A 15,076-nucleotide genomic window follows, 5' to 3' on the forward strand; every position below is an offset into this window, starting at 1 on the left:
GTTCAAGGTCCTTGTCATTGTGTGAGTCTAAAATATTACCTGTGACCGTTCTGCTCTTCAAATAAACACTAACAACAGCACCATGGCTGTTTATCTTTGAGTCCAGCTTGTACTGACATTAAATCATCGAGCCGATCTAACGGACTGATCCGAGCACTCGGCGTTCAGAGCGTGTGTAAATCAAATCAGTGTGTTTGTCAGACCCTTCGCCCTGCGAGAGCGCTTTTGGAGCGTGATCAGAAGGATGGCGAGCGGTCATTCGCAGCGTTTAAGAGGGAAAAGATGTGAGAGTCAAGCACCAACCGGAGGCAGGGGGATGGCTTCGGTCCAGCGCAGGGAGAAAAACTCAGGTCTCGCTCTCTCTGCATCACTCCACACTGACAGCCTGGCTGTGAGAGACCTCGACTCTCTCTCTCTCTCTCTCTCTCTCTCTCTCTTTGAGCCTGCCTAAACCATCCAGACTTATGATTCCTCAGTGTGGATTGACTTATGAAGGACGAAAAAAAACAACCCTCAGATTTATATACACTCCATTTGTAACATTTACAAGAGAATGAGGTTTAAAGAAACACTTGATTTGTGGATGGAGGGAGTCCATGTAGTGCCTGGGCCCCTGCAGCAAACTGCTAAACTTTAGAGGTCTGATTCTCATCTTGCTCCTCATGTGCCGTGTGACACGCAGAACAGAACCACTCTCTGTGCTCAAGGACAGCAAGAAGACCTTGTATTTTTTTCCCCCTCAACATCAGAGTCGTGCCTAGCGACTCTGCATTCTGCTCCATGAGTGATGAGGACATTTTCTGCGCTTGGCAGGCGCTGTTATCCAGAGCGACTTACAGAAGTGCTTTTTAAGCTTCATCCAAACATATCCTCATGCTTTTGCAAATAGATCAGGGTTTAAATACCATCGAGTTACGGGGGAGATGGTACAATGAGTCTGGATGACAAAAACAGGGAAGAAGAGGGGGTTGGAAGACAGCGATTTGATTCAGGAAGCCAAGTTTGGAAGTTCATTCCTCAACCGAGAAGAGTAGAGAAGAGCCTTGATGTATGTCTTATGTGTGTATTGAGGGTCTTAATACAACTTTTGTTATAGTATTCATCATGTCTGCATTATTATTTATTAAACCATTCAAACATAAGTTAATAAATAAACACCATTACATAGGATAATGTGTAACAAAGTTACCAGAAGAACTCTTGCATATTCTCCAGCACACTCAGTAAAACCTAACAGCTGGCACACATCTGTATCTAACACTATTGATTATTTTCAAACAAAGAGTTTTCACATCAAATATCGACCATGTTTATTTTCGTGCTCTCTAGTGACCTATATAAACGTTTCATTTATGTAGAAATGTTTTTAATGCCATTTTATTGTATGTTCCCAAAACAGCTGGTAGGTTTTACTGAGTGTGTTGGAGAATCTGCCCGAGTTCTTCTGGTAACTTTGTCACACTCGCTCCTTTCTATTTTAATGCAAAACCCAGGAGTCTGGAGTATATTTGTTTGTTTCCATCTGAAAATTGCTCTGTTAATGTATGTAGTATGTTGTTTTATTTACAGGCATTTTTTGTAATGTTACTTATTAATTAATTTCTTTTCAAGTATGTTTGATGAACATCTATAACAATTTTATTTTGCTAAAGATAATAAGTCTTAATAAGAGTTTTGCACAGTAATGTAGGTTGAGGCTAATCTTAGTACATGAAATGCCCACAAGTAAGCTCTTAAAAAAAATCTAATGTGTTCCTGAAATTAAGCTTTTCAGACATGGTGGTGGGCTGATCAGATGTTGCAAAGACACCTTACACACTAGACGAGTGTTAAAGGGTACCTATGATACAAAATTCACTTTTTAGTCATTTTTACATATTAATACAAGCAAAAAAAAGTGAGGAATTTTTGTTCCCCTTGTTTTTGTATTGGCTGAGGTTTAAACAAGCCAGGTCGATTATTCCACTAATGTGACCTCATGTAAGAAAAGCCCCTCCCCCTGCTTATTGCTCAGTTCTGATGATCACTGAGGGACATTTCAGTGGTGGCATAGTGATATAGTGGTTAGCATTGTGGCTTTACAACTCCAGGATTGAAGGTTTGATTCCTGCCTTAGGTCTGTGTGTGTGTGTGTGTGTTCTCTTCACACCTTGTGTATCTGTAGCTGCTATAACATACAGGAACTGACACCAGGAACCCACTTCATTCTACCGATGTTCCATGAGATTAAGTGTAACTACTGTATAAATGGATGCAATGTGTGATTCTTTAACAAATGAATGAAACATTGCTACTATTGGCGAATTATTGTGTTGTCAAAACTAATCCATTTAAGGATAACTGTAAGTATCTCACCCCATTGTGGATTGTCTTGAGGTTGTTATGGTTTATAAAACCCTTTCTGTCAGGATCTGTCACTTTACTGAAACACTACTACTACTACTGCTAAAAAAAATAAATAGTTTGGGGAGGAGGCAGCACTGTCGCCTGGCACGTCGACGGTTCGATTCCCTCCTCGGGTTCTTGTGTGCAGTTTGGTTCTCTGGTTTCCTCCCACAGTCCAAAGACATGCAGATTAGGCTGGTTGGTGTTTCCAATCTGCCTGTAGTGTGTGTATGAGTGTGCCCTGTTATGGTTTTGCGCCCTGTCCAGGGTGTTCCCTGCCTTGTGCCCAAAGTCTCCTGGGATAGGCTCCAGGAGACTCCAGGGGACAAATACAGACCCCCCCCCTTCCCACGGCCCGCCACGCCCGGCCACGCCCTGCTCCTAAAGAGGATAAACTTCGCACATGAATGAATGAATGTATGAATGAAGAAATTTCAGCTGGGGAATAAGAAACAGAGATAGTGAAACATGTGAACACACACACACACATACAACCACACACACAGCAGCATATAGACTGTAAAAGAGGGGAACTCACATGGTACAGTAAACTCCAAAGTGCTCGGGATCTGAGAGCAGAAGCTTTCTTTTCAGCTCGGTTAAACTGACACCGCTGGGCCCTGTTGGACACGGATACACACACACACACAGTCGAAACCTCTCGTTAGTGTGTAATTATCAGTGCTGAAAGGGCTGTCATAAACACGAGCGCATTTAAACCCACAGCTTCAGATAAACATTCCTGCCTGTTGTACACATTGAGAGAAATGACTCCAGACTGCTTTTTAATGGGCGAAATTGTAAAAAAAAAAAAAAGAAGAAGAAGAAGGTTGCACCACTCGTTTTTCTGATATACTGACTCTTCAAGCACACAGGCATCTGAAGTTTCCATTACTGGGGTGTGAGTGCAGACCAAATGGGATAACACTGTATTGATTTCAGCTGATGGCTCTGCTCACTCACACACATCCAGAAGACCGAGTCTGAGCTGCTCTCGGGAGGAAAAGCCAGACTAGCGTGGCGGGGATGAAAGATCCGTCTGATACCTGTTCGGGACAGACTCGGGTCCGGGGCATGCGCGGAGCGGTAACGACCTCTCGAGGAAGCGTACATCACCGACAGCAGTGCGTTGATGCTAAGTGGAATTCCACGAATATCTGCCATCGCAATCATGCGTGAAATAGTTGAGTTTGTTCGCAGCAAATGGCTTTAACAGGACGACGAGAAGAAAAAGAAAAAGTTCCACGTTCCTGCTCGGGCCTCGTGTGGGCGTCCTATCTGCCCCCTCGGTGCCACTTACACCAGAGGACATCCAGAACTCTTAAGTGGAAGATATTTTCCAAGAACTCTGTCTGTGGTCTCTTGAGCAAACACATTTAGGAAGACGGTATAATTTTATTCAGTACCATCTCTGCGGTTATATCGCATACCTGCGTAAAAGGATATCATAGCGTGGGGGCAAATTAGAAGTTAATGCCCCGTGTCAGAGGCCAACGTAAGCCTGAGGGAATGACATAGGTGAAAAGTGAAACTAGCAATTTTGGAAAACAACCTGCTCATTTGGGAGAGATGAGGGATGATGAAGGCAGCTTTGGTGGGCTGGAGATAGTGTTTGTTTCCTGAAAAATAATCAGTTTGAGAGAAGGAACTTAAATCATGATCTTAGGATTATAACGTTCTGAGATTCTACTTTAAAATGAGTTTACCACAATTTCTTTATCCTCCTGTAGACATTATTTAAGTGGATTTGGTGCGATACTATAAAATAAATTAAATTATACTTCTAAACCTACGGATAAACTTACTTGGATTTTAAGATTATATCATCCTAACACGAACACAACATAAACACGCACAGCTTCGGCCAATCGAGATCCACATTCCACACGAATTATGCTCCGAAAAAACAAAACAAATTTGGAGCCAGGTGTCACAGTGGCGTAGTGGTTAACAGTGTCGCATTGCACCTTAAGGATCTGGGTTTGATTCCCACCTCGGAGTCTGTATGCATGTTCTTCCTGTGCTTGGTGGGTGGGTTTCCCCTGGGTCCTCCGGTTTCCTCCCACAGTCCAAAGACATGCAGATTAGGTGAATTCGTGTTCCCACGTTGTGAATCATATGTTGGATTGCCACGCCGTCCAGGGTGTTCGATGAAGTGTAAAAAAGTTATAGACTGATACTGAGATTAGCTTGTGTGTTTAATACACTTTTTATAATTACACAGTACAATACAATAGTCTTGAGCCCCCTCAATCCTTCATATTTTGCTTTTAAAGTGTCGGATGCTCTTGTGCTTTTAATGTAGCCTTGAGCACTTGTTGTCAAGGATTTTGTTGTTTAATTGAGTCCCTCTACCTGAGCACCTATACCTACTGTATACATTGTTTAAGCATTAAAAAACATCTAACTTAAGTCCTGACCCAGTGAGAATCGGTCCTGTGATTAGTTTCCTGCTGATCCTGAATGCTGAGTGGTTGGAACAGACGAGAGGGGAAATGAGGTCGCTGCTGAGGCCGTTACATACACAACCAGTTTTTTAAGAGTATCTTTAGGCACTTTGCAGCCTGTCGCAGTAAAACATGTGTTCCTGTTCCCTAATTTTTTTTTTTTTTACCAAATCATTTAATTTAATGTAATTAAATATGAAGAATCGATGAGGGGTGAATACTTTTGCACGGTACTGTATTGTAACATAAAATTAGAAGGTCAAATATTTATACAGTAGTACATATAATATTTTAGATCTTAGGGGTATTTTAAGAATAAAGACTGAAGCTTTAAAGTATTTGTGATTAAAATCTGTTTTTAGAAATTATCATTTTAAATGGCAGGATTATTTATTTATTTATTTATTTATTCTAACAAAACGGTATATAATTTTTTCCATGGTAATAATGTTGTAGGATTGTCTACTGTTCTACAGTAAACATCAAAATCTAAAATAAAAAACGAGTCTAGACCTTGTTAAACTTGCGATCTGAAAACTTTGAACTCAAATCAGTTTTTCACCCAGAAAGAATAAATAACTTTAACATTATTACAAAAGTCACAAATGTCTAAACAGAATAAATGGTTTGCTCTTTTCTCTGGCCGTCGCCTGTAAAACCATGAATCAACTGACCAATCCGAGACGATCCAGAAAAAGCGTTTTGTATCTTGGATGTTCAACGCTTGCGGTCAGTTTCCTTTAAATTTCGACAGCAGACAGCCCGGGTTTGACCTTGCTGAGATGATTAAGCTGCTTTGAAATCAAACCGTGCGGTCTACGAATATTTTGGCCGGTGCCGAGGCTCTCTTGAAGACCTTCGAGTACTGGAAGAGATATTATCACGCCCCTGTGCGCTTTCTGTTGTTTTTGCAACAACAAAGCTTACATCTGCTCCGGTGCCGCTGCCAGGGGCTGTTCACACCACTGATGTATCGGAGAATGAATTTAATAAATTTGCCACAGAGACACATTTTTATTTCAACGAACTGAAACGGAGTGAGAAAGCTTGGACGCGCTCGTTTTTATGCAAGAGCGGCGCACTTACAGGGTTATAGTTACAAACTTTCTGAAACGGTTTGTTTTCACTCCAAATCAAAATGCCATTTGGACGCGCAAAACCTGATGAGCAAAGGAGAACAGCAGACCTTCCATTACATCAGGTCTGAAAAGTTCCGTCCTCTAAAACGTTAGCCGTCCAAAAGGAGGTCGGGGTTACGTTACAACCTTGTACCTGATGAAGTGTTGCGACAGAATATGGAAAGGTGGACAGGAGGGATCCGGGCATGTTCAGGAGACAGGCACGCCGTCACCGGCGACTCGTTTCGTTTGAAGTGCCATTAAGAGGAGGAATGTTCTGCAGACCCGAGGTAAAGTCCAGGCAGAGCAGTGAAAACTGATACGCGCTGCAGATCCGCTTCTCGTCGCAACATTCCAGATTGTAAAAGTATCCGGACGCTGCTCTCTCTTAAGGGTAGTCAGCTTCAAGGAAAGGAAATCATAAGAAGGGAGATAAGAAGGAGGGTTTCGTTGAAAGACTTCCAAGATTCCGTGGAGATCTGCCAGGAGAACTTTGAAGCTCTGGTTTATCGTGGATGGTGGAGCAAACATTAATGAGTGTACAGTGGGTGGTAGTGAGGCTAGAATGTAGCATTATGGAAAAAAAAAAACTACTGTACAAAAACGTCAAGATGGTCTAATGAGGAATTTATGAAAAAGATTTAAAACCCTGTAAATACGCTTAAATTCACTAAAGTCAGGGAAAGCTGTTCTTACGCTACGAATACGGCGCTGATGTTACACCACAATGCTGGCGAATGAAACGTGTTCCATCTGCAATTCGAATTCATTTTAATGCCTTACTGTTTCCATAGTAACACCTCATTCACGGGTCTTGTATGGTATATGCTTCACAATATTCCAGTACAAGCACTAAAGGAAGTTGAGAAACTATTAAACTGTTAATATGGTGAAGTTTTGGCGGTTTGAAGTCTCCCCGCTTGGGGGGACAAAACGAGTTTCAGTCTGTCTGTGTGGAGTTTGCATGTTCTCCCAGTGCTTGATGGGTTTCATGGGTTTCATTGCCATTTATGATGGATGATTGTGTTTTCAAGTGTGTGTGTTGCTTTAGATTGCTTGAGCTTGGGTTTCTGAGCAACGCAATGTCTTGACAGCAATGACCGCTAGAGTGAAAGTCATGGATCATTGTATCCAACCTACACTAAGCAATGGTGGATAGAATGAATATATGGATGAATGGATGGATGGAGTCTCTAGTGTCAGCACTTTAAAACTTTATAAAGTCTTCAAGGTAGAACTGTTTAAACTTGATAGGTATGATTCGCTTTAATTTACGAATACAATTTTATATTGTTAATTCAACTATTTGTAATTTAAATTTATCTTGCTTTCCTTGACCATTTACAACATTTTATTCTGCATGTTTGGATCTAAAACTGGAGACTCCTTCTGGCAACTCACAATGTTAAGTGTTCAGTTGCACCACAGTTACATCTTGTACTGTACGTGCCGACCAGTAACACGAGGTGGTTCGGTTCTCCAGGCCCTCTGACATAAGGCACCACCTCGCGGTAGCTGGAAATCTGGTTATCATCATCATCATCTTCACACTTCTTCCATTTTGCTTGCAGTTCTCGACTCATGCGGTCTTTCTTGCTCAGCCGGAAACTTCTCTTCAATCCAGCTAGATGGAAAGAAAATTCACCAGACCTTAGGTTTGACCAGGTCCTCCTTGATTTAACCATTTATCACTCGTCATACTCGTGCAAAATTTTCATCCTGGACCGTGATGCAGTTTTAAAACGTGTCACATGTTTGTGTTCTCCAAATAAAAAAAATAAAAACTTCCCGAGGCTGTCATGTTTTTCCACCCAAACACAAACTCAGCTGGCATTTCTTAAACACAAGCTTTCATGGCTGTCGTCCAGAGAGAACCAGAACTAACCAGCGCTCCGTGCAGAAAGATTATCGTGACACGTAAAGACACTGATTGCCATTTAATGGTGACAAATCCTCCTTCCCAACCACCAGATCAACGGACACGCTGCATCTGGATGCTAACGCCGTGATTAACGAGTACAAAATGTTCGCTTGTGCTTAGAAGCTTTGGAGTCGAGAGATTTGGGATGGAAAGGAACAAGTCACATCACTCTGAAAACTTTCCACAACATAACAAAACCACAAGCGCACGAGCCTGCACAGGGCCGGCGAAAACGCTCCGCAGTCGCACTTTCCTCATCGCTCCAAACTCGTAAAGTTGACGTACTGTCCGACTCGGCAATATAAACATAACGTATAGTCTTTGGACGGTCTGAAACCAGGGCATGAATCAAGAAGAGTATTGCGTTACTAATAACCTCTTGTGTTTTGTTGGTATTTTTATTGTGGGATGACAAATAGGGGCAAATATGTATTTCTTTAAATATATACTACTTTATAAACCAAAATAGTTCCAACAGGCTTCCACATGGCGTATTATTATATTAAAGGAAAACTTCACCCAGATTTATTTTGGAACGAAATACTGAGTTGATCTATTTGGACTCTGGTTAATAGGTTCCTACATTACCCACAATGCCATTTGAATACCTGCTGACACTACTGTAGTGCCAAGAGAGAAACACGGCGGTCTTTCTGTTCCACTTGCACATATTTCTGCACATTCTGGTTAAAATGATCACCTAGAGATGTCTTTTTATGCCAATACCATTTTTATTTCTTAGATGACTAATTATCTCGGTCGAGTCTCTGTCTTAAGAAATTATGGGACTTTCCAGGAATCCAACCTAGACGTCAAAGTCTCTACTATGTCTAAACTGGATTATGCAGAGACACAGTGAAACATATATATATATATATATATATATATATTTATATATATATATATATATATATATATATTTTTTTTTTTTTTTTTCTTGGAACTTTTAATTGACCAACAATGCACCCTGAGGGACTCCGACTATATATATATATATATATATATATATATATATATATATATATATATATATATATATAAACATACATAATAAACATAAAACCTAATGTACACTCCTGGGATTTGCATAAAAATAGAAAGTGTGACAAAGTTACCAGAAGAACTTAACTAAAAAACTATTGCATATATTCTCCTGTAATGTTATTTATTTATTAATAAAAAATAAAAAAAAAATTGGTACACCATATAATATGGTGCCTAAGACTTTTGCACAGTACTGTACATAAAAGTAAGAAAGTAAAAGCAGCTTTTGCTCTTTTCTATTTATGTGCTTAGAATCAACTGTTGAATCCTCTCTCCTTTGAGAGAAGTGACATCAACACGACATGGTGATATTTCGATATACACATGTTTAAGATGTTTTTCTTTGTGGAGCGTTTCTTTGAAATTCGAATCGTCAGAACATTACGCTCTTCCACAGGCTGATGAAAGCACGTCGGGCATGTCTCACACTCCCATGGACGCAGTAGCCGCAGCACAAATACACGACTGATTGGCCACACCGATATCAATCTAAACGAATCCCTTAAACTGTTCCAGACGTATCCCCTCTGTCCTGCGCAGAGAATAACAACCCCCGGGCCCAGAGGCAAGACAGCTCCGACACGAATAAATCAGAGGTTAGCAAGCCCTGACAGCAAAATAATTAAACCAATATTCCAATTTTTATTTTTATTTTTTGTGTCTGTTCGGATTGTTTCTTTCACTGAGTGAATCACTCTCCAGTTCATTCTCCACCCCCCCCCTCCTCTTTTTTTTGTAAACAGAATAACCTGTGTTTATTTTTTTTCCCCTGACATAATCCTGGATTATGTGTGAGTGCACGGAGAGCTTTCGACAATCCTTTTCTCGAAGAAAGGCATACAGGAGCTTTCTTCGAAATGCTGAAATGCACCCTGACACGTGCTGCACCAGGGAATTCGGGCGGGTTACAATAAACGACACAAGAGTTTCTAACCTCGTCGTTCGAGATCTTGACGTGCCCTGCGGAAACGGTTCAGACAGCCGACAAAACACGTTTTCAAATCGAGTTATAATATTTGCCGAACGAGTCATTGTGACACAAAGTCTGGAGAGAAATTTCCCTAAGGTTCAGGTTTAATTTGAGGCTTAGAACTAGTGCTTGTGATTTGTTCAACATATAGCGGTTAGTCATGATTCAGCACGAGATCTCGAGACTAAGCATGATCCGGAGTGATGGAGCTAAAACTCTCTGAGACAGAGTTCACAACATGCTGGCTTAGACCTTAAAAAATGCAGTTCAAATTTAATTAAACACCCACATTGGGTTTCACTCCAAATGCATGACACGATTATAACTGCAAGTACAGTTTTCTATAGATTACAGAGCCTGACCAAAGGCTTCTTCCAGACATGTCCAGAGACCAGGCCACACAACCGGTTTCCATAAACTGCAACAACTCCAAGATGCCAACCCTACTGGCCAGGCTTATGTCTGCTTCACGCATGGCCTGCCCCAAAGCCGAGCTCTCATCACACGGCTGTGGGAAAGAAAGAAGCGAAGGTTAATGTTACAGCATCTGTAAGGATCCGTGGGCAAAAAACGTCTTACTCTCTTATTATATGCTAGGGAGACTTTGGTGTTTTGGATGGGGCTCCTCATGTAATAACCTCGAGAGCATGCAGGAGAACATCAGAAGACAGTGATCCATCATGGGCTTGTAGATTTTGGAAACAGTGTTAAAAAGAGATAAGGCAATAAAAACAAATAAATCTGGGTTGTAATGGAGAGTATGAGACAGAAAGAGACATCTAGGTAAGATATCTTTCTCGTAAACATGGCTGGACCAACACAGCAGACCTGAGGTACTACTGCATCATTTGGCTTCTTATTGAGTGATCTCCTGGAACATTCTCCAAAAGAACATGGAAAGAATGATGGATCTTGGCGTTGTGGTTTTTGGAAACAGCATTTAACAGAGATAAGGTAATAAAACAAATAATGCAGAGTTCAAATAAAGAGACAAAAGGAGACTAAAGCAAAGACAGAGTGAAACATATATATATTTTTTCTTGGAACTTTTAATTGACCAACAATGCACCCTGAGGGACTCCGACTAGCTTTGGTTCCTTCCTGAAAGAACTTCTGATGCATGTGGCCACAAATGAGGCCATTGCTTGCTGGCTAACAAAACAGGGTATGAATGATGACATTGAGGTCTAATATAAAAAATTAAACAAGAAGGGAGACAGAATGAAAGAACTTGTTTTGATAAATAAACCTGAAAGGTCCTTCCCAATCGCTAGCTTTTTATTATTATTAACCATTCTTAAATATAAGAGAAACAATGGAGAAAGTGCTTCATCATAGCCATCTGTAGCTTGTGGATAAATCTGGGTTTTTAACCATGATGATACAAGAAAAAGGAACTAATAAAAAGACTAAGACACTTTAAACAAAAAAAGTAGTTTAATGAATGAAAAGTGAAAATAGATCTTTCTTGTAAACCCCAGTGTCTTTTGTGTAAACACCAGTGAACCAACACCACAGACCTGAGGTACTCCTCCTGTGATCTAAAAATGCATGAAAGAGAGCAATCTATCCTGCTCTTGCAAAACCCCAAGAAGTCAGAGCAAAATGTTTAACATAATTGTTTTTTTTAAATCAACAAAAGGTTAAAATTATTTACACAGCTTACTTAATATTTGGTTGAAATGTTCCTTAGCAAGATTCACCTTTAGTAGAGGCTTTTGATCACCATCAACAAGTTCCTTGCAGAATTCTGTTTGTATATTTGACCACTCTTCTTGGCACAATTAGTAGTGTTCAACTTTTGACTTTGTGGTACGCCACGCTCCACAAATTTCCAATAGTTTTGGGGCTCCATAAGCTTAATGTTAGCCTGCCTTATCCATTTCAGGATGAGCTTTGATGTGTTTTTGAGGCCAGTCTCCTGTTAGAACCCTCAATTAAACCATCTAGCTGATGATTTGAGGTTCTGTTGGAGAATTCAGAGGGTCTATTCCTTGTTCAAGCTTCCACTTTGTGTTATGCACCAGTTCCACTGGGAGCAAAACAGCCCTTGAGCATAAAGCGACCACCAACACCATGCTTAACAGCTGCTTCTACAGTGTTCTTGGGGTAGACTCCCTCCGCTTTACTTCTCCAAACACACCGCTTGTCAAAACATTCCTCCAGAAGGCTTTTTCTTTCTCCATGTGGTCAGCTGAAAACTTTAGTCAAGTTTAAAGGTGCTGATTTTGAAACAGGGGCTTCTTTATTAGGTGCCAGCCTTTAAGTCCTTGTTGATATAAAACTGGCTTGAGTGTAGATAGTGACACTGGTGTTCTGGCAGCTTCCAGTTCAACGCAGGCCCACAGTATGTCTTGGTGGTTGCTGGGTTGCTACTGACCAAACAAATTCCAATATCCTCTTAACTGGAATCTGCAGTTTGCAAAGTCTGAAACCATATAAAAGTTTCCAAGAGACTTGACTTGTGTGAATCCACCATCCTCTTTCTTAGATCTGGACTGACTGGCTCCTTGACCATTCCAATTGTACCATGCGTTGGTCAATCCAGTGATTGCTGGCAACCAAACCCTTTCCATGTTGGCACAAAGCTACCAGCTGGAGTCCATCATCATCATCATCACCACTAACACAAAGTTTTTTTAGGAAGGAGCATGGGCTTTGAGACATTGCAAGTCATGATGTGTATTGTGTTTTCTGTAAAATACACATTCACACTCCTAAGAAAAAAGAATGTGCATCCAACGGATTCATATTGGATTTGGTCTGAATTTGACAATATTAATGATGAATTTAATCAGATTTAAGTGTATCAAATTCACCCAGAGTAAAAGGAGTCTCCAACAACAACGAAAAACTTAGGAACAAGGAACAATAATAAATCTTTCTTGTAAATATGCACCAATATGGCAGCCCTGAGGTCCTCCTGCTACCTTTGTCTACCTTGACTTTGGCAGCTGAGATCAATTACATCACCAGCACTGATTTAGCCTAGAGCTTAAGAAAACAAAGCACCGCAGACATCACATCCCATCCTGCACAATTCGGTCTGGCTTGCTAGAAATAAAGATAAAAAAATAATGGAGCGATATAAAATGATACGTCTTAATCCAACGTCCACGTAATGATTCTTCATGGTGTTCTTCATCTGTCATTGGCTTCAGATAAAAAAATGAATGAGTGACCATAACTTATCGGTTGCATCAGCCTGTATGGTAAAACCATTATCTGGTGAATGAAGCCCTTTGGGTTGTATTCTAACCAGACTGCACACTAATGCACACATGCTGCGGCTACCTGACACTGAAAACATCCAAAAGATCTGGAGAAATAGAAAAGCAATCTGGACTGCTGAACCATGCATTAGTGTCTTGGCTCCTGCTTGACTGCATACTGATTAAATAATCTGGTTTGTAAATACTGCCTATTTTTTATTTTTTTATGTTTTCCATGTCTGGACCTTATTGGGATCTGCTGATACCTTTTCCAGGTCTCTTTTGCTTAAATATCCCACACACCCCTTCTCCCTGACCCCTTACATTCTCCACGGCGCTCTGGGTCATATCTGATTGCGTTGCAATGATCGCCGTAAAAACGCAGCCACTGTGCTTCAAAGGCAGATTTATAGAAGAACGTTTGCTACCAAAAGCTCTCCGCCCGCATCAGTTTTCCATCACGTAGCTGCTAAACCGGTGCTGCGCTAAATCTCAGTTTTTTGGCCTAAACCAAAATGAGGCCATTGCTTGCTGGCCACGTAGTAATAGTGCCTTAAACGTGTTTTCTTGAAGAGGTCGCTGTGGGCTTGGTGCGAATTTGGTTGTCGCGTATGTGCCTGAGATTTGCTGCGGACGAGCTGATGTTTCATCAGTAAGCAAACAAAAAGAGAGAGGGAAACAGAGGAGGGACTTTGCTTTGCTCATACGGTTGCCTGGCTGCTTCGCTTCACTCGTCCTGCTCCCGCTCTCCGAGGCTCTTTATCACCAATGGACCAGAGCAAAGCACCCAGTCTGGAGCTATTAAAGACCTCCGAATTAACATGAATACTCAAACCAGATCGACATAAATCAACAACTAATGAGGCTGTCTGAGCAGCTTTGAAAGGACAAATGTATCATGAGATGGATATGTGCCATGGGGGAGCTTAAGGCAGCATTAAGAAGCTCTGTTGTAGCATTTTAGTGCACAAGAGTCCAGTAAAACCTCCAGCAAATTTAAGGCAGGAGGTTAGATTTATAAGGGGAGCAGGCAAGTGTGGAAAAGATAATATTGTTAAGAAAGACGTGAGACTTACCTATATGTATTCCATGGATGGCCACAAAATCTGCAGCTCCTTGTAGGGACAGACAAGAAAAAGGTGAAAGTAATAAAGAGAAGTGAACGAGGCACATTTATGCAGTCAAAGAAGAAAGGTAGAGGAGGCCACACTTTAGAAAGAGCACAAAAGCAGGTACGAAACATAAGGAACATCAAATTCTAAATAATCAGACGTCCACAGGTACAATGCTGATCAACATTTTAGGTCACATGACTTTATTGAACCATTCAATGCCGTTTCCAAGAACTGCAAACTGATTTGTCCGTCTGCTCCAAATCTTCAGCGTCACCTATTAAATTATCATAAATTACATTTGCACATTGGTCTTTGGTTAAATTTTTTTCTTTATACAGTAATTTCCACTAAATATAAAGTACTGTAGGAGAGGTAAAGCTACATTATTGTCTACCAAATTTCATCGTGTCCGATAACGACCTCACTCCCACATCAGTCACATACACCAACAAGGGAATGCGCGGGCTAACACCTCCTTCCTCTGGCGCATGTGAAGCCGCCATCTGCATCTTTTTCAAACTGCTGCTTAGGCATCATTAGGGAGAGCTGTAACACATTTGAGGGAAAGCACTATCCACCCCTTCCACTTGCACGAGATTACAGATGCTCAAGATTAGCTAGAGTGGCTATGATTGATGTGAGAGTCATGAGAAAGTCATGAGATTATATTAAAACTTGTGAACGTGTTACATCGGTTTATTTGTAACTCTGGTGCGAACAAACTTGGATTTCACACTTGGAATTTTGTTTGCAGATATCCAAAGAAAAAGTGAACCGATACGATAAGGAAGGCGAGAGTGTCTTAAAGAGAATCATTGCTGGTGACGAGACACGGATTCAATGCTACGATCCTGAGAGTAAACA

The 15,076-nt window shown here is 40.9% G+C and overlaps 1 protein-coding gene across 1 annotated transcript in view; it reads right to left on the bottom strand.

The window, feature by feature from the left end:
* The window catches only part of mpp7b (MAGUK p55 scaffold protein 7b), a 59,862-nt gene that overhangs the window by 12,214 nt on the left and 32,572 nt on the right, over positions 1 to 15,076 (bottom strand). Inside the window, 3 exon segments of the mRNA XM_053486369.1 lie at positions 2,924 to 3,005; positions 7,401 to 7,574; positions 14,174 to 14,212. Coding sequence (XP_053342344.1) covers positions 2,924 to 3,005; positions 7,401 to 7,574; positions 14,174 to 14,212 — 295 coding nt within the window.

Source organism: Clarias gariepinus, chromosome 25, assembly GCF_024256425.1.
Source record: "Clarias gariepinus isolate MV-2021 ecotype Netherlands chromosome 25, CGAR_prim_01v2, whole genome shotgun sequence".
In the NCBI taxonomy this organism is placed as follows: domain Eukaryota; kingdom Metazoa; phylum Chordata; class Actinopteri; order Siluriformes; family Clariidae; genus Clarias; species Clarias gariepinus.